Source organism: Anguilla rostrata, chromosome 2, assembly GCF_018555375.3.
Source record: "Anguilla rostrata isolate EN2019 chromosome 2, ASM1855537v3, whole genome shotgun sequence".
Lineage (NCBI taxonomy): Eukaryota > Metazoa > Chordata > Actinopteri > Anguilliformes > Anguillidae > Anguilla > Anguilla rostrata.
This window is the reverse complement of record NC_057934.1, coordinates 73,042,575-73,066,476: the sequence shown is the minus strand read 5'-3', so window position 1 is coordinate 73,066,476 and position 23,902 is coordinate 73,042,575. Positions and strand designations below refer to the sequence as shown.

General features: G+C 46.3%; 2 protein-coding genes across 2 annotated transcripts in view; both read right to left on the bottom strand.

The window, feature by feature from the left end:
* LOC135249432 (cytohesin-1) overlaps positions 1-531 on the bottom strand; it is a 28,389-nt gene extending 27,858 nt beyond the window's left edge. The window contains exon 1 of the mRNA XM_064325075.1: positions 115-531. Coding sequence (XP_064181145.1) covers positions 115-133 — 19 coding nt within the window. The 5' untranslated portion in view covers positions 134-531. The remainder of the gene's footprint in view (positions 1-114) is intronic.
* A 1,140-nt stretch (positions 532-1,671) lies between these two features.
* LOC135249437 (metalloproteinase inhibitor 2-like) lies at positions 1,672-23,490 on the bottom strand. The gene is made up of 5 exons (XM_064325088.1): positions 22,764-23,490; positions 11,520-11,620; positions 10,287-10,395; positions 5,153-5,277; positions 1,672-4,487 (listed from the first exon to the last, which is right to left on the bottom strand). The coding sequence occupies exons 1-5, from the start codon at positions 22,891-22,893 to the stop codon at positions 4,290-4,292; spliced, it is 663 nt and encodes a 220-aa protein (XP_064181158.1). The 5' UTR covers positions 22,894-23,490; the 3' UTR covers positions 1,672-4,289.
* Between the last annotated feature and the right edge of the window lie 412 nt (positions 23,491-23,902).

Genomic DNA, 23,902 nt, shown 5'->3' with positions numbered 1-23,902 from the left:
GGACGAACAGGCGCGCCTGTCCACCAAACTTCGCAGCTGTTCCCCCACAGCCGGTCAAATCGCAGACCTGCTTAATGACACGTCAGTCGGTCCCGCGTGCTGTCGGGTTCCTACCGTAGTTATCCACGTCCATGCTGTCGCTGCTGGTGCAATCTGGCCAACTGCTCTTGGCTCCTCTACCCCGTGGCTGCTGGCGCGTCGATCTCCAGTTCACGTCCTCCTCCACGCACACACACACACACACACACACACACAAAGCTTTCTCGCTGCCTGTATTGGAAAAAATGACTGTCTGAATTTTAGCCTTCCCCCTGGTACACGCAGCGTCCCTCAACTACGTTTCCCTCGCGCGCAGGTGAATCGCATTGCACTTCGGCGCGTGCTCATTCATCCATACCATAACTCTCGATGGGCTGGACACCTGCTCCGCCACAACTGAGTGGTGACATCACACGATATGGCAAATATTGTTCTCTGACCAGAGTTCTGCTTTTTAACACGCAAAGCTTGGCCACCAGTTTCGAGATTTCAGGCCAACTTCTGCTTATAATTATTCCGTTAGCTCAATCGTTTATGTGATGTGCTATTTTTGAGCAATAGCTGCAAACTGAACAGTTGTATTGCATACAATGCTCGCAATTTTCCTAACCAAACTGTACGTGCTCTGATTACCTAGTGCTATACAGTATCTAACACTATAAGCCTTGTCTTGAAAACCACAAGACTTTCTGCCTCTACTATGTGACCTGGCAGGCTATTCCACACATGCCTGGTCTCTGCATGAAAAAATTATTCCTAATGTCTGTGGGGAATTTACCTTTTGCTAATTTCCATTTATGCTCCCTTGTTCTACTAACAGAACTCAACCTGAAGAATCTATTGTAGTTCAGTTTATTGATCCCATTTATGAATTTAAAAGCCTCAATCAAATCACCCGAGTCTCCTTTTACTAAACTTGAAGTGATTAAGCATTGTATACCATTCCTCATAGCTGTTATCTTGCATACCAGGAATTAATTTAGATAAAAGCTATGAGGAAAGACTTAAGATGAAGTGTAAAGGTTTTACTAGACTCGGTAAGTTATTCTGGTGGACTTCATTAGACTTAAGTCTAATTTTTATCAACTGAGTTTGCACTACCCAACGAGTAGCAGGTTCTATTTATATGTTAAAAGCTCAGGTCAAAACGCAGGCATGTTTTTAGAGTTTATTTTCTCCTCAATGGGAGCAATTTCAGAAATCCCTGTAGTAAAGTCTAATTTGAAAATAAATACACATATTTAACTACAGGGATTCACTGGTGTGTAAAAGGGTCACTCACAAGTTGGTAGAACTCTGTCCCCTAAAATCGGCAATAAACATAATTGCCACAGGGAGGCAGTGTAGGGCCATGAGAGAGGAAACGCCATTGGGAAGTTCCAGCCAGAAGAAGAAAGGGGAGAAACATCAGGCTAGTGTGTTCTTCTGTGTTTGTGGCCAATAGGTTTTATTTTTTTGGAACATCATTTGAACACATCGATGTTAATGCTACCTGAAGGACCACCCCCCTCCTCCTTTTACTTAGTCCAGCCAATCAATCTTCAAAACCTGCACCCCAGCCACACCCTCCCCGCTCTGCAAAACCTCAGGGTGACGCACAGGTCAGAAAAGAAGCACGCCGTACCACAGCTGTCAATTCTACACTTTTATTTGATAATACTGTATGTTCTCATCCACTGAGTGAATGGCCACATGTGAATTTAAACAAAGACATGCATAATCTGCTTCTGATTACACAATCTCCCCTGTGTGGTTCCAGCACAACAAGTCTCAAACTATACTTTCTGCAAAAAAAGTAAGAGAAAGATAAAAAAAAGACAAAGAAAAATTACATTAAAATAATAATAATTATAATAATTATATAAAATGACAAGTAAAAACACAGATCGACCAAGTTTTAAATTATGTCAGCATTTCCCAATATATTTAATACTAGCAATAGAACGAGTATAAAAAAGCAAGTAAACGGAAATCTCTCATTTGTGGTCTTAAGAGCAGGTAAAGTTTCTCAGGTAAGATTTCTCTAAAATGAATCGCTGCAGGTGAAAGTTTGCTGGTAGTGATGTGTGATTGGCAGGGATAAGAAAACTGCTTACCATGGCAAACAAAAACACTAAAGAATGTTTCTAAAAAATCTATCCTGAATATATGTCAAAATATACAAGCATATAGTACTAAATATAATGCCACTGGCCAATTTAATGCATATATTGGACAACATGCTGGAGAATATATTTTGACAGTAGAATGTATGTGTAAAATGAAATACGAATGTGGCAATAACCAGTACTATCAAACATATGTATTACATTTTGACATATACAAAAATATATATATTCTTTATATATTGGATTTTATCACATATTTTTTCACAAGGGGTCGTCACATGATGTCAAGCAGCCAGTTCCATAGAAACCCCCTCCATACCACTCAATTCAGCCAATGACAATCCACCATGCAAGCCCAGCCAATTACTATCCACTGTACCTAAGCCCAGCCAATCAGCATGTACCACGCTAGACCAGCCAATCAGCACCTGCCATACAAGCTTAGCTGTCCCCCCAAACGCAGGCAAAAAAAAAAAAAAAAAAGTTGTATAAACAACTGTGCAGAGGCCCTGGGAGGCAGAGACAGTCGTCAAGAGGTGTCCAATCAGATCATGCCTCCCGGATGCACAGTGTGACATCATTTCCCATAGCCCTCCCCATCCTCCTGACCTGGTTCTAGCAGAAGGCCGTTCCCCAGGAAAGGCCCAATAAGAGCGGAGTAATGACCCCCGTGGTCTGACATATCCATGTTTGCGTGAGCCGCAGTAGTTTTGGCATCACACCGGAATCCCTTTCACTCACATTACACTGAGTCTTAACGCACACACTACACTGAGTCTTAATGCACACCCTACACTGAGTCTTAACGCACACATTACACTGAGTCTTAACACACACATTACACTGAGTCTTAACGCACACATTACACTGAGTCTTAACGCACACATTACACTGAGTCTTAACACACACATTACACTGAGTCTTAACGCACACACTACACTGAGTCTTAACGCACACATTACACTGAGTCTTAACGCACACATTACACTGAGTCTTAACGCACACACACTCATATTACAATGGGGAGCCAGCACAGTGATGTGGGCATGGGCGTCAAGATGGGCGGAGCTAGCAGTGTCTAACAGACCTGGACCAATTACGTTTGATTATTAAGCACGCATAAGCACGCACGCACGCACAGGAGAAATATAAAGAGCTGGGACATAGCACACTACCCCGTGAGCCCGGCGGGACGAGGGAGAGGGGGGTTAGGCTCCGGGGCCCGGCGGGACGAGGGGGAGGGGGGTTAGGCTCAGGGGCCCGGCGGGACGAGGGGAGGGGGGTTAGGCTCAGGGGCCCGGCGGGACGAGGGGGAGGGGGGTTAGGCTCAGGGGCCCCGCGGGACGAGGGGGAGGGGGGTTAGGCTCAGGGGCCCGGCGGGACGAGGAGGAGGGGGGTTAGGCTCAGGGGGAGCCTCAGCTTCAGCACACAACGCCTTTCCTGACTCACCCAGGATGTCCCCCCCCCCCCCCAGGTGTGTGTGTGCGTGTGCCTGTGTGTTGTGTGCGCGTGCGTGTGTGTTGTGTGCACGTGTGTGTTGTGTGTGCGCACGTGCGTGTGTGTGTGTGCACGTGCATGTGTGTTGTGTGCACGTGTGTGTTGTGTGTGCGTGTGCGCACGTGCGTGTGTGTTGTGTGCCAGTGTGTGCACGTGCGTGTGTTGTGTGCGCGTGTGCGTGTGTGTGACGGAGAGAGAGAGAGAGAAGTGCAGGGTGGGGGCCACTGACCAAAAGCAATTTGGGTTTGTAATGACGTGTGCAAGATCACGTGATGCAAAAGACTCAGTTTTGCTTTGTGATTTTAATCTGTACTCATTTGTATCAGTGGGGGAAGGGGGGGGGGGTGTTAAGCGCTTTTTGGGGCAGAAAGTGCCTTCTTTCCAGGATCGTCCAAAATACTACTTCCTGTAGCCAGCCTACTTGGGGAAGTGACATCACTTGTCCAGTCTAAACCTGTCTCTCTTGTTCTCATGATCGTTTCACTAAATTATAATTTACTTGAAATCTTTTCTTCTTTATCTTATTTTTTGGTTACCTGTTCATGTATTTACTAGTTTCTTCATTTCTTAAAAAAGTTACATTTTGGCTTTGTTTCGGTCTCTTGTTTTTTTTTTTAATTGGGCAGTGAGGCGACAGTGGGGTGGTTAGGGGTCCTCGATGTCCATGAACTCGTTTTTGGGGGCGGCCAGGCCGCGGTACCAGGCACAGGACCCATCGTTCCTCTTGATGCAGGCGTAATGGTTGGCCTGGCGACCACTGATTTTCTTCTCCATCACCCAATCAGTCCACAGGCACTCCTCCGGACTGCTGATGGAGCAAGGGATGGAGGGACAGCGTGTAATCTGAGAGAGAGACAGTGAGTGACAGTGTGAGAGGGGGGAGAGGGAGAGTAAGGGGGGGGAAGAGAAAGAAAGGGGGGAGAGAGGGGAAAAAGGGGGGAAGAACAGAGAGAGAGGGAGACAGATGAGAGAGAGGGATAGAAAGAGGAGAGTGAGAGATGAAGGGAGGGAGAGGGAGGAAGGGAGAAGAGGGAGAGAGTTATGATTATGATTAATACAGTTATGATTTGTATATTTTTTAAATGAGAGCTTGTAACACAGAATTCCAACGTGCTAATAGCAAATGGCTCACGAAACTGTGAAAGCAGGAGAGGGCTGGGTCAAGCTAGGCAGCTAACATGCTAACCAGCTTTCCTCTGAAAAGCCTTGATTAGCTGCAATGACATTTAAACCAACAGTGATTAGGTCATTGAAGTTGAACTATGGCAGAACTGCATAGCATGAGTGAGTCAGTCAAGGTAGAGGCTGAACAGATGTGTCTGCAGCTGTAATGGCTGTACATTCAACTAAGTATATACAACCCCCATGTGGCCAGAGGTTCGATTCTCTCTGGCTCGGTCTGTCTGTATGTCTGACTCTCTCCCCCCTCTCTCTCTCTCTCCCCCCTCCTCTCTCCCTACCTCCTTCCCTCTCTCCTCTCTCTGCCCCCCCCCCCCCCCCCCCCTCACCCGGCAGCCGCAGCCCATGTCGTAGCGCTGGCTCAGGCTCTTCTTCTGGGTGTGGCTCATGGTCTCCCAGGGAACGATGAAGTCACACAGGGTCACGTGCATCTTCCCGTTCGACTCCGCCTTCCCTGGGGACAGAGCGGCCCGCAGTCAGCACAGGCAGCACAGCACGATGCACAGTAGAACACAGTCACGCCGTAAATTCCACAGCACAGGCAGCACAGCACGCTACTCAGTAGAACAGTCACGCCGTACATCCCACAGCAGAGGCAGCACAGGCAGCACAGACAGCGCAGCACGCTACTCAGCACAACAGTCAACTCTTAGCACAACCTATCAGCACTTAGTACAGCCATGACATCACCCATAAGGTCTTAGTACACACTGAAACACACAGCATGACTCCACCACTGAGTACATTTCCACTGCAGCTCTGAACAGATCCATTACCATGTAGCACCACCAAATACAATTTTGTTACCATTTAGTACACCAAGTTACTCTCTGATTTGACCCAATCAATTGGGTCTTTCTGTGGAGATCAAGATCTTTTTATTCGTTCAAACATTCCAACGATTGACAGGTCATTTAGCTCCACCCATGATGGCGCTTATGAAGCTTCACTCTCACACTAGTTGGTACACTTAGTACACAAACAGTAACACTGCACACTATTTTGTGCGATAAACAATACACCACTTAGCATAAGCCGCGTTTCCACCAAAATTACCCGGAACTTTCAGTCCCAGGAACTACTTTACCAGGAACTAAAAGGTTCCTTCAGCCAATGGTTGTCTGCGTTTCCACCGGGGTCTAAAGTACCGCGAAGATTAGGCAAATTAGCCCACTGACGTATGAAAAAGCGACGTTGTCGCTTCTGTAATCCCATACTACCACCGAAGTAGCCTACATTATTTTCTAATAACCGGGACAGCCCGGAGGGGTTTATTCCACTTATATACAACGGGTTACCAACAATGACTATATATGGTTACTTTTGTATTTATTGATTTTCATATATCCTCTCAAACACATTCATTATGCTTTTATGCGAACATTCGCTTTCATGTCTTGACATCCGAAGCGACAGAATGCATTCACATTTATATGTATAACTGGCAACAACAGCAGAAAACATGCACACGTTGTAAACAATTTGCTGTTTGATTACTTTCTCGTCGTCAATTCCATATAGGCTAATCGCAAAATGACAAGAATAGAACGAAAACTCGGACTTGCGTGAAAATGTAAATTAGTAGTGGTACAGCCACCGTTTGCTTTCCTTCGAAGTTACTGCTAGCCGAGCAGCGAAGTGTGCCCTCCAGATGCGAACCATGCAGCATAAATTAGTCCATAGTCTTCCTGGTCTTTTCGTGGAATTGAAAAATGGCAGTAAAATTGAGTTAAATTACGGCAGTCTGAAAAAGCTAAAGGGAAGATTACTAGAATTAACCTGTTATTTTACCCGGACAAAAAGTGCGGAAGGTGATTTCCAGTATGCTTGTACTGTATCACCAATGTTAATTATGCAGAACTACCGCATACCTCACATCTGTATCAAACGTTTTGAGTCAATTACAACGGGCTAACAAAGAAAATCCGGAAGAAAATATTCAGCAACCGAATTAATCCGTTTGAATGTTTTAGTACGTAATATGCTGTCCCAGCACGAATGCTTAGCATTTTATAAAACGAATACTAAAGCAAGAAAAGAGCAGAAGAGCACACGTTATAATTCCAAGACGTTGGCAGACTATAACCAAAAGTAGGCTACTGCGCCGCATAACATACAAGTTTGATTTGAAATTATTATGAAAATAAATTGGTTTGCCGCTGCATATTTTCAAACATGGCGGGTAATGGCGGAAAATAAATACAACACAAATGCTGCGAGTACTCGACCAATCAGAAATGTTCAGCGCTGCAAGCTCCACCCAAAAGGTTCCTGTACTTTCGGAAAGTACTACCCCCCGAGCAGGAACCTTTTGGGGGGTAAAATAAAGCCCCAGGAACTAAATTTAGACCCTAGTTCCTGCGGTGGAAACGCACTGAGTTCCTCAAAAGGTTCCTAGTTCCGGGGTATAGTTCCTGCGGTGGAAACGCGGCTATAGCATTCATTTAGCAGAGGTTCCTGTGTGAAACATCTTAGAATAGTTACCTGAGCAACAGCACAGTCTAACCCAGGAGCTGTGGTAGGAATGATGACACCAGTGGTGTGTAACCTGTCAGACTGCAGTGATCTACCTGGAGTGCTTACTACAGGCCCAAACTTCTACTAGTGCCACTGTAATCTACCTGGAGTACTTATTACAGGCCTAAACTTCTACTAGTGCCACTGTAATCTACCTGGAGTACTTACTACAGGCCTAAACTTCTACTAGTTCCACTGTAATCTAACTGGAGTACTTACTACAGGCCTAAACTTCTACTAGTTCCACTGTAATCTAACTGGAGTACTTACTACAGGCCTACACTTCTCCTAGCGCCACTGTAATCTACCTGGAGTACTTACTACAGGCCTAAACTTCTACTAGTGCCACTGTAATCTAACTGGAGTACTTACTACAGGCCTAAACTTCTACTAGTGCCACTGTAATCTACCTGGAGTACTTACTACAGGCCTAAACTTCTACTAGTATGCCTGCAATATAATTACAATGGGAGTTCCACACAGAAACGTAAAACAAAATTGGCATCTGGGCTCACTTTAACAGGTCATTTAACAAAGATACATACAAAATCGGAGTAGACAGAGCTATTAAATCGTTTCAAAAGTGCACTAATAGTTCAGCAATGTCTTTTTTTTTTACTTTAGGAATCAGGAATTTTTTGCGAACTTGGCTCTGTTTACGAGCATTTGTGTCTGCACTTAACGCTTCACCAAAATGAGTGGGGTCATTATAAAAGATCCAACCACACTGAAGGCATTATTACTCATTTCACCACAAGAAAAACTCACTGTGAAATGTTTCAAATATTAATTGGTTATTAGTTATCGATACGTTTGTATAGTTACGTGTCCTAAAAATGTTACAGCTGCCAGCGTCCTGAAGGACCTAGAATTCCACAGCCATTTCAGAAGCGATGTGGCAACAAAAAAAACGGCAGTCGCTATATTATTCAAAATAACCCCTGAAGGGATTTTGTTTTGCTGAAATGAAATGTTATTCAAATTGTAGCCAATCCCTGTCTTGACATCATCCTAACAACTCCGATGCGTCCAAATTATGCCTCGGAAGAGGCCCTATAAAATGTTTTCTTGGATGTCTAGACAGCTAAAACTCGACTGAACAATGATGTTTTAATATAGCCGCGTTTCCACCGCAGGAACTATACCCCGGAACTAGGAACCTTTTGAGGAACTCAGTGCGTTTCCACCGCAGGAACTAGGGTCTAAATTTAGTTCTGGGGGCTTTGTTTTACCCCCCAAAACGTTCCTGCTCGGGGGGTAGTACTTTCCGAAAGTACAGGAACCTTTTGGGTGGAGCTTGCAGCGCTGAACATTTCTGATTGGTCGAGTACTCGTAGCATTTGTGTTGTATTTATTTTCCGCCATTACCCGCCATGTTTGAAAATATGCAGCGGCAAACCAATTTATTTTCATAATAACTTCAAATCAAACTTGTATGTTATGCGGCGCAGTAGCCTACTTTTGGTTATAGCCTGTCAACGTCTTGGAATTATAACGTGTGCTCTTCTGTTCTTTTCTTGCTTTAGTATTCGTTTTATAAAATGCCAAGCATTCGTGCTGGGACAGCATATTACGTAGGCTACCAAAACATTCAAACGGATTAATTCGGTTGCTGAATATTTTCTTCCGGATTTTCTTTGTTAGCCCGTTGTAATCGACTCAAAACGTTTGATACAGTTATGTGAGGTATGCGGTAGTTCTGCATAATTAACATTGGTGATACAGTACAAGCAAACTGGAAATCACCTTCCGCACTTTTTATCCGGGTAAAATAAGAGGTTAATTCTAGTAATCTTCCCTTTAGCTTTTTCAGACTGCCGTAATTTTACTCAATTTTACTGCCATTTTTCAATTCCACGAAAAGACCAGGAAGACTATGGACTAATTTATGGTGCATGGTTCGCATCTGGAGGGCACACTTCGCTGCTCGGCTAGCAGTAACTTCGAAGGAAAGCAAACGGTGGCTGTACCACTACTAATTCACATTTTCACGCAAGTCCGAGTTTTCGTTCTATTTTTGTCATTTTGCGATTAGCCTACATGGAATTGACGACGAGAAAGTAATAAAACAGCAAATTGTTTACAACGTGTGCATGTTTTCTGCTGTTAATGAATGTGTTTGAGAGGATATATGAAAATCAATAAATACAAAAGTAACCATATATAGTCATTGTTGGTAACCCGTTGTATATAAGTAGAATAAACCCCTCCGGGCTGTCCCGGTTATTGGAAAATAATGTAGGCTACTTCGGTGGTAGTATGGAGTTACAGAAGAAATCATATGACAGATGGACCGACGACAACGTCAGTGGGCTAATTTGCCTAATCTTCGCGGTACTTTAGACCCCGGTGGAAACGCAGACAACCATTGGCTGAAGGAACCTTTTAGTTCCTGGTAAAGTAGTTCCTGGGACTGAAAGTTCCGGGTAATTTTGGTGGAAACGCGGCTTATGTATTTCTTCGTCAAGGTCTTATCTACATTGTGGTATAAAGCATTTGAGTTTTACGAAAGGGTGTTTTTTGTAATTATGGTGAAAAGGAGACGTGCGCATCCCTCTGGAATCCGCATCCCCAGCAGATAGAATACTATTCCATAGCCAGATATAACCAGCTGCTAGCGTATTATTTCTGGTGGCTAGGTCATCGGGCAAACTTGTTTGAACAACAAGATTCTTACATGTATATCTTTGTCAAGGTCTTATCTACAGTGTGGTATAAAGTATTTTAGTTTTACGAATGGGTGTTTCTTGTAATTATGATGAATAGGAGACATGTGCCGTCTTTGGATTTCAAATCACCAGGAGTTTGAATAGCCACAGCTAGCTATGACCTGCTTGCCAGTGTATATGTTTTCTGGTGGCTAGGTTTGAACAACACGATCCTTCCATGGACGTCTTCATATGGGGCCTACCAGCAATCAGGTACTCGTCTTCATATGGGGCCTACCTGCAATCAGGTACTCCTTTTTTCCGCTGGAGTCCAGGGTTACTCCACACACAGCTGAGGAAGGAGCAGTGAAGACCTCCTCAATGTCCCTGTTTGGCCCTTTAAACATCTGAACACAGGTGAGGAAGGTTAACACACACACACACACACACACACCCCTGTCTCTTTAAATATCTGAACACAGGTGAGGAAGGTTAACACACACACACACACACACACACCTCTGTCCCTTTAAATATCTGAACACAGGTGAGGAAGGTTAACACACACACACACCTCTGTCCCTTCAAATATCTGAACACAGGTGAAGAAGGTTAACACACACACACACCTCTGTCCCTTTAAATATCTGAACACAGGTGAGGAAGGTTAACACACACACACACACCCCTAACAGCCCAGTGACTCAGCACAGGAAGGCAGGCCTGAAACCTTTCTGTACCTGCTCCCCAAATGCAAGCAAACTGACACAACTGCTGTGGGAATTATGGGTCAGGGGCCACACCTGTTCCCTTTCAAGTGTGACCCCTGACGCAAAGGTGTCACACCTTTCAGGATATGACCAACATTTTCTGACCAATCACATTAGCTCAGTGCAGACCAGACTGAGGGGGAAACTCTGATTCTAACTTCACCCGTGAGACACAGACACAGTGGAGTGGATGAACAGGGAGAGGAGATGAAAGTCAATTACACTACAGGACCAAAAGTATCTGGACACCCCTCGGTCTGGGGCTGTTTTTCATGGATTGGTCTAGGCCCCTTAGTTACAGTGAAGGTAAATCTTAATGCTACTGCACACAATCACATTCTAGACGATTCTGCGCTTCCCCAACAGTTTGAGAAAGACCCTTTCCTGTTTCAGCATGACAATGCCCCCTGGCACTCCGCGAGGTCCATATAGAAAAGGTTTTGTTGAGACTGGCCAGCTCAGAGCCCTGACCTCACCCCTGTCCAACACCTTAGGGATCAGTTGGAAAGACAACTGTGAGCCAGGCTTAATCGCCCAATCAGTGCCAGACCTCATTAATGCTCTTCTGGCTGAATGGAAGCAAATCCATGCAGAAATGCACCAGCAGTAGCACCAAATATGACATAATATGGGGAGGGGGGGGGGTGTTCAGAAATGCACATAACATGTAAAACCATGAAAGGCACTATATTAGATGATGATGATTATGATGCCAATGATGAAGATTACTATTGTTATTATTATTATTGTTGTCATCTTACCTTGATCTGCTTGATGTCATACTGGATCCTCTTTATGGGGTTACCGTAAATATCATTCCCAGAATCCACCTCTTTCCCCCCGACCACCTTCGCCCTGATGACTGAGGAAGAGGGAGAGGAAGGGGGAGGAGAGCAGAGGTTAGAGCCCACTCACAGACGCACGCACTGACGAACGCATGGACACACACACACACGTAAGCACACACGTATGCATGCATGCGCATTTATACTTGCACACACACGCAGCTTAATCATATGTATGCAAATGCGCAAGAGTACGAGTGTGTCTCTGTGTGCGTCTATGTTTATAAGCATTTGTGTGCACGTGCATGTGTGCATCAGTTTATGTGCGAGTACATGTGCTTTAATGGATCAGACCATACTGTACTCCAAATCACAACATACTGTACCCCAAACCACCATACTGTACCCCAAACCCAGACATACTACACCCCAAACCCCAAAACACTGCACCCCAAACCACCACATACTGCACCCAAAACCACCACACACTGTACCCCAAACCCCACATACTGTACCCCAAACCCCACATACTGCACCCAAAACCACCACACACTGAACCCCAATCCCCACATACTGCACCCAAAACCACCACACACTGTACCCCAAACCATTACATTACATTACAGGCATTTAGCAGACGCTCTTATTCAGAGCGACTTACACAACTTTTACATAGCATTTTTTACATTCTATCCATTTATACAGCTGGATATATACTGAAGCAATTTTGGTTAAGTACCTTGCTCAAAGGTACAACGGCAGTGTCCTACCCGGGAATCGAACCTGCAACCTTTCGGTTACAAGCCCAGTTCCTTACCCACTGTGCTACACTCTGTCCAAACCACCACATACTGTACCCCAAACCACCACATACTGTACCCCAATCCCCACATACTGCACCCAAAACCACCACACACTGTACCCCAACCCCCACATACTGTACCCCAAACCACCACATACTGCACCACAATCCCCACATACTGTGACCATGCTGCCCAAACCCACACATACGTACCCTAATCCACATACTGTACCCAAACTCCAAGAGTACTGTACCACCTTGTACGCTCAACCTGTTCATACTTGTACCCAACCACATGTGTCCCAATCACATACTGTAGCCCAACCCCAATACTGTACCAAACCACCAACCTGTACCCCAAACCCCACATACTGTACCCCAAACCCCACATACTGTACCCCAATCCCCACATACTGTACCCCAAACCCCAGATACGTACCCCCAAACCACACACTGACCCAAACCCCAATGTACCCAATCCCAAATACTGTACCCAAACCCCACATACTGTACCCCAATCCCACATACTGTACCCCAACCCCACATACTGCACTCCAAACACCACAACTGACCCCAACCCCACATACTGTACCCCAAATCACCACATACTGTACTCCAAACCACCATACAGCACCCCAATCCCCACATACTGTACCCCAAACCCCACATACTGCACCCCAAACCCCACATACTGTACCTCAAACCATCACACACTGCACCCCAATCCCCACATACTGTACCCCAAACCACCACATATTGTACCCCAAACCACCACATATTGTACCCCAAACCACCACATACTGTACTCCAAACCACCATACTGCACCCCAAACCCCACATACTGCACCCCAATCCCCACATACTGTACCTCAAACCCCACATATTGTACCCCAAACCACCACATACTGTACCTCAAACCCCACATATTGAACCCCAAACCACCACATACTGTACCCCAAACCCCACATACTGTACTCCAAACCACCACATACTGCTACCCAAAGTCTCTCTCTGCTTGACTTTAACACAGGTACCCCTCTGCATGAAGCAAAGCTTGAGAAGAGATGGATTATGGGTAATGAGGGGTAGAGGGGTAGAGGGGTACAGTTTTCGCTTGTGGATCTGGGGTGGTGCGTAAATCCAGCTGAATCACCCCAACCCATCTCTTACGTACCCTTACTCCTCCCCCCCCACCCCCCAAAATAACCCTCACCCACAAAAACAGCCCAAAGGACAGGGTAAGTTTTCAAAAGACGAACAAAAAAAAAAGGCTGTAATGACTAAAACAGACCGTTTACCCCATCTGCACGGGCCATTTAGCCTGCGGCATGCGAGTCACGCCTGGACTCGGAGAGCTCTAAAAACCCAAAAACCCGCCTCCTGCAGGACAGCCTGACACCGCGCGTCACTCACTGCACTGACCGCTCGCCACACCAGCGCACTTTCACACGCCCCCAGGCTGACTTACCTGCGCACATCTACCATAAGCATGCCATCTTTTTTCACCTCGTTTTTAAAAGACTCCGCATTCAAAATCCCTACTTTGAACAGTCATACGATGCATAAACAACTGAAGAAAACAAATGCTATGATGGTCAGTCTATTGTACTCAGAGATTTGTCACTTAGTAACCATGTTTATGGCATAAATATCTAAACCAATCAGCAGTGTGACCGTTAAGTGGGCTACCAATCAGAAGTCAGCTTGACGCGAGTACCTCTACAGAACTGAGTCAGAACTTTAGCAGCAGTGTTCAGGACCTGCATACTTTACGGCAAAATAAAATTTTGTTACGTTCTTGTTTGTAAATTTGAAAAAACAACATATTTTTTATCTTGGGGGAAATTAACACTTAAATGTAAGAAAAAAAGTAATTTCACACAGTTTTTGCTGTTCTCCCAGGACATCTTTTTATACAGTGCATTTTGTAAAAACAAAACTGAACTGATCGTAGTTTGCTTGGAAATATATCCTGTGTTGGAATGCCAAGAGAGAGGTTCTGAAAGAATCAGCCAATCGGGCTATCAGCCACTCTGAACATCGTCCAATTGGGATATCGGATAACAGAGCCTGATACTTTAGAGGGAGTCGGCAGTGGCAAAGCTCTGACATTTTAAATGAATGCGAAAAAGCTCGATGCTGTGTCTCTTTATTGCAGGGCAGACAGGAGAGGGTCCCCACTCCTGACAACGTCTGCAGGTCGGGGTGTGACAGGAGAGGGTCCGTTTGTATGCTCAGGAGAATAGGCAGAACATGGGCACCCGCCCAAACTCTCTGCAACTCTGAAGAGGTTCTATGCTAAGCTAACCTAAGATGCACCTCTCCTAAGAAGGCTACTCTCTCATTAGCATCCTGCTATGCACTGCAAGGCTATACTGTGTTCAGCTACACAAAACTATGCTAAGCTGCACTAGTGTCTCAATGCCCTTCTAAGATAGTCCATGATGCCATGCTAAGCGATGCTACACTGCTCTGAGGGCCTCTTATTATCTCACCATGTTATGTTAAGAAACACAAAGCTATGCTGCACTGAATACATTCTTATTACCATCCCACTACACACACACACACACACACAACATGGCCAAAGGTATGTGGACAACCAAACATCACACCCATAAGTGCTTGTTGAACACCTCATTACAAAACCAAGGGCATTAATTGGAGTTGGTCCCCCCCTCCAGTCTTCTGGGATGGCTGTCTATTAGATTTTGGAACATGGCTAGGGGATTCTCTTCCATTCAGCCACAAGAACATTAGTGAGCTTGAGCACTGATGTTGGACAATAAGGCCTGGCTCAAGGTTGGCTTTCCAATTGATCCCAAAGGTGAATGGGGTTGAGGTCAGGGCACGGGGGCATTGCCATGCTGAAACAGGAAAGGGCCTTCCCCAAACTGTTGCCACAAAGTTGGAAGTGCACAATTCTCTAGAATGTGATTGCATCCTGTAGCATTAAGATTTCCTTTCACTGGAACTAAGGGACCTAGCCAGAACCACAAAAACAACTCATTATTCATCCTCCACAAAACTGTACAGTTGGCACTATGCATTCGGGCAGGGAGCATTCTCCTGCCATTCACCAAACCAGATTCATCTGTCAGACTGCCAGATAGTGACGCGTGATTCCTCATTCCAGAGAACGCATTTCCAATGCTCCAGAGTCCAATGGCGTTGTGCTTTACACCACTCCAGCCGACGCCTGGCGTTGCGCGCGGTGATTTCTTGGGTTGACGTTGCTTTCAGAGGCAGATCTCACTAGAGAGTGTTGCACCGAGGGCAGGCGATTTTAACGCGCTAAACGCTTCAGTGCTCAGCGGGGTGCTCACATAATGGGACCGTTCTGTGAGCCAGTGTGGTCTACCGCTTCACAGCTGAGCCGTTACTGCTCCTAGACGTTTCCACTTCACAATAACAGCAGTTACAGTTGACCATGACAGCTCTAGCAGGGCATAAATCTGACAAACTGACTTGGTGGAAAGGTGGCATCACATGGCAGTGCCACATTGAAAGGCACTGATCTCTACAGTACGACCCATTTTACTGCCAATGTTTGTCTATGGAGAGAGCATGGCTGTATGTTTGAGTTCATGCACGTGTAACTAATCGGTGTTGCTGAAGTAGTCAAACCCACTAATTAGAAGGGGTGTCCACATACTTTTGAGCATTTTGTGTATATACACTCACACTTACATGACTACATGTGCACACACTAGCAGGCACACATACTAACACACACACACACACACACTTCTGACCCAGGTACATGGAGCCTCCCTTTCTTCCAGACAGAGGGCAGACTGCAGTCAGCACTGTTTCCCTGTTAATCCCTCCCCCTCCCTCTCTCATTCTTTCCCACTCCCTCTCTCCATACATAACTGCCTGACTCTTTCTCTGTCCTTCATACCATCTCTTTCTCCCTCTTTCTCTCTCCGAATATCACTCCCCAACGCTCAACTTCCCCGTCTCTTTTTTGCATTCTGGGACAAGTCCATGATGAATTCTGGGACAGTCTCGTGATTAATTTTGGGACAAACCCATGACAAATTCTAGGACAGGTCCATGATGAAATTTGGAACCGACTGGTGACAAATTCTGGGACAGGTCCACGACAAATTCTGGGACAAATCGCTAACAAATTCTGGGATAGGTCCATAATGAATTCTGGTATAGGACCACGATGAATTCTGGGACAGGTCCATAATGAATTCTGGCACAGTTCCCCGATTCATTCTGGGACAGATCTGTGACAAATTCTGGAACAGGTCCATGACAATTCTGGGCCAGGCCTGTGACATATTCGACAGGCTGATAATAAATTCTGGAACAGCTCCATGATGAATTCTGGGTACAATTCTGTGATGAATTCTGGGACAGGCCCATGATGAATTCTGGGACAAGTCTGCGATGAATTCTGGGACAGGCCCATGATGATTTCTGGGACAGGCCCATGATGAATTCTGGGTACAATTCTGTGATGAATTCTGGGACAGGTCTGTGATGAATTCTGGGACAGGCCCATGATGGATTCGGGAACAGGTCTGTGGTACATGTCGGGCATAACTCTGGTTTGAACCAAAGGATTCCAGGGGTTTCGCCTTTTTCTTTTACTCCCTCTTTTTCCCTCCAGATCCTGCTGACTCCCTCAGAATTCCTGCGAGTAGCCAACCACAGCTCGGCTGAACGGTAAATAAACAAGGCTCCTGGCACAGCACCATCCAGCCACCCCACCCACCCCCCGTCCAGGAGAGAGATGCTGGGATCCCTTACAGTACAGTGGGAGCTGGGAGACCACAACAGCACGCCACAGAACAGCCCCCGACACAGGAAGACAGTGTGAGCACCACCACAGAACAGTGTAGCACCAGACACGCAGCCACAGAACAAGCCCACAGACGTGACCCACAGAAATACAGCCAAACGTGTAGCCCCACAGAACAGCACAGCCCCACAGAACAGTGTAGCCCCACAGAACAGCACAGCCCCACAGAACAGTGTAGCCCCACAGAACAGCACAGCCCCACAGAACAGTGTAGCACCACAGAACAGCACAGCCCCACAGAACAGCACGGCCCCACAGAACAGCGCAAGTCTGAAAACTTCCCCAGCCAGGGACTTGCACCACGGGTGAAAAAAGACAGAGAGAGCCAGTGCACAATCTCCTCTCTGAGCAGACCGAAACACACCTCCCCCCAACACATCCATCCACTTAGTCCCCCCCCCCAGTCCTCGCGTCCCTGTCACACCCATCCTCCTCAGCACCACTATGTAGCACACCCCCGTGCTCTTCTACCGTTTAACCCCAATGATGTGCAGTCTTTGTGATTCATTTTTAAAAATCCTGCAGATTACTGACAGTAAAAAACAAAAAACAAATGTATACAGTGTATATTTTTTGAAGGCAATAAGTTTCAGAATTTTTCAAATATTACCGGCATTTTAGGATTTTACGTTTTGTAATAGGTGTGGCCCACCTGTGACTCAGACCTTTGACCAGCTGCGTGTACACTCTGTTCCATAAACCCTGCACCACTCAAGGTCCTCACAGCGGAGGTACACCCTGACGCAGAACCAGCTCTACACACACAGGGACGTGAATACAGCCGCTGGTTACTGGGAACAGCAAAAGCAACCGTAGTGGCACCCAAAACAACACAAAAAACATGAAAGCCTCAGACGTTAATGAGCACACCCACACAATACATTACAAATGGACATAAATGGTCAGAGATTTTGAGTTTCGGTTGTTGTGATAAAGCTTTAGTGGTTTATTTTTGTGAATGTCTGTGAAACGTAGGTGTGGTTTCGGCAGGCGGTAGGAGGCAGGGTCAGAGCTGGCGTCACACTTGGGGGGTGGTGGCACTGACTCATTCAGCTGAAATCAGTCGCACCTGTGGGGAGACGTATTGTGGGGGGGGTTTTGACCTGGATCGCACACCACGAGTAAGACGCCGGAGGCAAGACGTTTTGGAGACAAACAGACGGAGTTTGTCTCACACACCACGACAAACTGTCACTGTATATACACCTTTTAAACTGAACATCCATATCGGAGGGCGGGCTGGCCGACCGGACCGACGGAACCGCACCCCAGGGGTGTCTAGCGAAGAGTCGCCCGGTCCGAGTGAGCTGGTCGCAGGAAGCCAGAACGGTGGCCTGGCGGTGAGTCAACCACAAACACGCCCCCCAGACAGGAAAGGTTACCTTCACCCAGGAAAGTCCAGGTAACACCTTTCACGTCTAACGCAACACGTAGGGAGAGGCACTAGATTACGGGCTTGCTAGCCTCAGGTATTTAGGATTTACGAGCCTGGTTTGGCATACAGCGTAACACTGTACTTAATCATTCAAACTTAAAACGGCACCTCATTGGCCATACTTAGACCACACCCAATCTCCACCGGGGAAGGTTTTCACTGGATGGCTCCGCAGCCGGAATGTATCGTGGTTACCGCGGAAACACACCAGTCAAAATTTGCAGACCATTTCACGGCAGTTCTCCCCGGGCTGACTGGTGCGCTCACCGTCCTGACAAACTGCAGACACGCCCCCTCCTCTGCTGCCAGCGGGCGGAGTGGCCAAGGCACCGGCGCTCTCCCAAACCCTAATTTTAGCTTGTTTTTTTCCTCCACACACACAGAAAGAGAGAGGGTAGGAGCCCTGTGAAAGCCATAGAGAGGATATGAGTAAGGGCTTAACAGACCTCTAATGAGCCAAAGAAAGCCTCTTCTGCTCTGAAACCAGAGAAGCAGTATTTCCACAGGCACCGCACAACACAAACCCTCACTGCTGGGGCAGGAACTGGCAGGTCTATGTTCACCATGAGGAATCAGTAAAATAAAGTTTTTATTCTCTTTGTGGACTCAAGAGGAAAGATTCATGATCTGGTCCTACAGTCATTTTGCACATTCACAAAGCCTGTCCAATGAGAATCCATCACCCACTGTGGCAGTTAAAATGTAGCACTGTAAATGTGACCCAGTTTAAAAAGCTGAAGACTTTGGAATTTGTTTTGCTCGTTTTTATGATGACTCAGAGGACATTCCTTAACACAAGGACTTCCAATAACCCTGTTAACAGAGGCCACTTTCTCCTCACGACTGGACCAGAGAGGCAGAGATTTAAAACTAAATCTGACTCCCATTCCAGCCATGGGCAGCATCTGTGCTCAGCGCTGTCCCATCAAATCAATTTGGACATGGGTGGGAAAGCCTGAAATCTCTGGCAGAGCTAAACCACAGCATTCCCAACATTCCCATCACAGCATTATCACTACAGCATTCCCATCACAGTATTCCCAACCTTCTCCCACTCTGAGGGAGATGTTCTTCCTTAATGGACTCTTTAGTATGAATCTGTGATAACATTAAATGTAATTTGGGGAACCAGGAAATACACTTTCTGGAATTTTATTCCTTAAAGTAATTTACACAAATAGTTTATTTCATTTTTTGTATGTCGGCTACTTCAGCTGAAGTTCCCCCTGGGAAAAATAACACTGTGGCCCTCCAGGACTGGAGTTAAACCCGCAGGCACTGTGGCCCTCCAGGACTGGACTTAAACCTGCAGACCCTGCGGCCCTCCAGGACTGGAGTTAAACCTGCAGACACTGCGGCCCTCCAGGACTGGAGTTAAACCTGCAGACCCTGCGGCCCTCCAGGACTGGAGTTAAACCTGCATACACTGCGGCCCTCCAGGACTGGAGTTAAACCTGCATAAGCTGTGGCCCCCCAGGACTGGAGTTAAACCTGCAGACCCTGCGGCCCTCCAGGACTGGAGTTAAACCTGCAGACACTGTGGCCCTCCAGGACTGGAGTTAAACCTGCAGACACTGTGGCCCTCCAGGACTGGAGTTAAACCCGCAGACACTGCGGCCCTCCAGGACTGGAGTTAAACCTGCATAAGCTGTGGCCCCCCAGGACTGGAGTTAAACCTGCAGACCCTGCGGCCCTCCAGGACTGGAGTTAAACCTGCAGACACTGTGGCCCTCCAGGACTGGAGTTAAACCTGCAGACACTGTGGCCCTCCAGGACTGGAGTTAAACCTGCAGACCCTGCGGCCCTCCAGGACTGGAGTTAAACCTGCAGACACTGCGGCCCTCCAGGACTGGAGTTAAACCTGCATACACTGCGGCCCTCCCAGAATGCACTTTGATAAACAGTCTGCTATTCAGACAAGTATATAATTCTGATTGGAAGTTTTTAGCAAAATAAAATAAATACATACATTATTAATAATAATAACACAATTCCTTTTAAACATGAGACACGTGTGACTGAGGAACAATGCTTTTCTCTGCACATCTGTGGTGTTCCAGACAGCCTCTCACACTCGGGGAAAGGGGTGCTGGAGCCTGTAGCTGCTGGCTTGTTTCAGGCTGTATTTGAATACTAGCACAGAGATTCCTATCTGCTGGGAAGCCCGAAGAGGCGAAGGGCCGGCCAAGCGCCTCAGGGGCTCGGGGCATGTCAAAAAAAAGGTGGGAATAAACAGAGAGGGAGTGAAAAAGACGGGGGATCTACAGAGCGTGACAAAGCGATACGCGCGTGTGAGGGAGGCCGCGAAGCTACGCCAGGGCGTCCTGGCGCTGAGGCCCACGGCACGAGGTAAACACGGCCTACGAGTGATCTGCATAATACAGCACAGTGCCTTAACACAGCATTAAAATACGGCACAGTGCCTTAACTACGCCTTAACACAGAATTAAAAATATGGCACAGTGCCTTAACTACGCCTTAACACAGCATTAAAAATATGGCACAGTGCCTTAACACGGCATTAAAATACAGCACAGTGCCTTAACTACACCTTAACACGGCATTAAAATACAGCACAGTGCCTTAACTACGCCTTAACACGGCATTAAAATACGGCACAGTGCCTTAACACGGCATTAAAATACAGCACAGTGCCTTAACTACACCTTAGAACAGCATTAAAATCTGCAGGTCTGCATCATACAGCACAGGGCCTTAACTACACCGTGATACAGCATTAACAATGGGCTCGTTCCCCTCCAATATCCCAACACCCTACACCGCATCTTCCCAAAAACGTCCAAAGACATTCTGTGGCAACTATACAAATGAGATTTTAACGGCTTTACCAACAAACACAAGTTTGAATAAACTCCCATGAACGGATAATGTCCCAGTAACAGTGGCATCGTTGTCGAAATGCTCAGACAAGCCAGATATACTCTGGCACACAGCTGGGAAATTACGTGTTTAAGTAGCCCACAGCAGTGGCTCCCAAACGGTCTGGGGCACCCCTGTGTATGCGATTAAAAACCATAGATGGAATCCCTGAATTTTACCAAGATGTAACTTTTTCTTAATTCGGTGCTTTTCATTTTTAGAGGGATGACTTGCCCCCTTACACCAAAATTTTACAATATAGTGCAATAAGAACAATATGACCTCAGGAATTTTATTCTTCATGGTATGCACAGCTATTTCTGACATAATGTGGTTTAAGAGGGTAAATAACATCTCTAAACATGATAAGCACCTAATTAAGAAAAATGAACAGCTAGTTAAAATTTTGGGATTGCAATTGTGGTTGAAAAGGAAACCCAGCATACACAGGGGTGTCCCACGACCGAGTCTGGGAACCACTTGCCTAGTAGGCCAAAAAAATCCTTCAGAGTCTTTAAAACGTCCCAAATCCAGCCAATGAAGAGGTATACTAACACATTTCTCATGGCACGCTGTGTGAGGAAAATATTTTGGCAGCAGAAGATTTGGGTGACCTGATTCTTTCGAAACCACGAGTAATCCGATTGCCAAGGGGCAGCCGAAACTAACAGAACTCAACCGGTCCGGCAATTAACCCAGAGCGTATTACAGAAGCCATTTATCATGTCTGTGCAGACTGTAGTAATGCACGGGAAACTAGTCAATCTCAACCCATCAGCTATGCAATAAATATTTACTATATTTGCTACGTCATTGGCCTGGTCAAAATGTATACATTTCCATAGCTTGCTAGCTGTACTCAAAACACCCAACTTCGGTTCAAAAGTTAGCTAGCGTTAGTGCTCTTTCAAACCCACCAACTAGGCTACATGTAGTTGATCGGTTACCAAAGAATAAGATGTATAGGTCGAGAAAAAAAACTAAAGCCAAAACATTGACGCTAGTAGTCCTACGCAGGCCTATAAAATTGAGCATTGCTTTCGCTGTCAAAATTCAAAATAAAACTGAATGCGCTGACGATGGAGCCAGCTAAGTACCTAGCTGCATTTTTTCGTACGTCATTGGTGTTCCTCGTGCCAGACTTAACCTGCTGTACGTAGCATAAGCGTTCACCACAAACCCTTATTCAGTGATGGGATCCAAGCAACTACACGTCTACTCCGACTATGACAACTATTGGCTAAATTCACGAGCGGTTGCAAGTCTCTTTAACGTACTACTTACCTATGTCTGCATTGCAAAATGCCTGTTGGGGATGAACAGGAGAACAGCTGCACGCTTCTGCAACCTCTTCAGCGCGCCAGAAAAGCAGCACAACCAGGGTGGCAAAGAAACTGCGTACAGTACAAGTCATTTTCCCACCGCCTTACTGTGTGACTTTATACCTTCTAAAAACTAATAACTGACCGATCTATGAACAAGCGGACCGCGAAGAAACGCTCGCCTTTCTCTTCCACTAGATTCCCGGCACAACAACACAGAAAAAACGGAGTTCCCGTGTCCTCCGCAGGCTAGATCGCGCTGAAAGACTATTTTAATTAATCCAGCAGCAGAATATTGATCGATGAGTAAGTTACAACGTGTAGGCTGTTGTTATGCGTTGGTTCGAGTCATCTACTTCCACCGCGTTCTACGCGTCTGTTTGATTTTCGCTGAGATCAGGCGCATTCTTCTGTCTGGCCCCTCCCTCGCCTGAAGGTCGGCCCAGCGGCTCGTTAGGTAGGCTACTTTTAAAGGCCGTGTTGTTGCACTATGAACGGCGACGCGAAACAGTGGTGTGTTCAACGGATTTTCTGGTCTCCTATCTTGACTTCTGATTGGACGCAGTTCTCGTGTTCTGTTTGTCCCGGGGATGCGGATAAATCAGACCCGCAGTGTTTCCTGCAGGTTCGCGTGTAGTATGCGCGCTTCACCCTTCTCCTGCGTCTCGCTCTTATTTGGCTGTACGAGGCCGGGGCTCCGCACGGTATTTTAAGGTCAGGCTGTGTCTTTGCTCACAGCAGGGCGGATAAGACTTTCAGTCCACCCGGTATTAACTTGTCCCAACTCATCCTCGATTTCAGAACTTAAAACGGATGCCAGCGATTTCAGCAGTAACAACAAAACATCACAATGACACAAAGAATAAACTACCACATCCCCAGAAATATCTGGTGTTAGTAGTAGCCTGGAGTAGTCAATATGTTTTACAACAATGTTGACACTGAGCCCCAGAATATCGGGGTGCTTTGGTTGTGACTTTGCGCAAATACACGGTTGGCGTACTTCGACAGAAAGTAGTTCTCAGTGAAACAGTGCATAACAAGGTCTGTGGGCGTTTGTGAGTAACTGTGTCATTATATTTGGAAAGACAAACTGCTGTT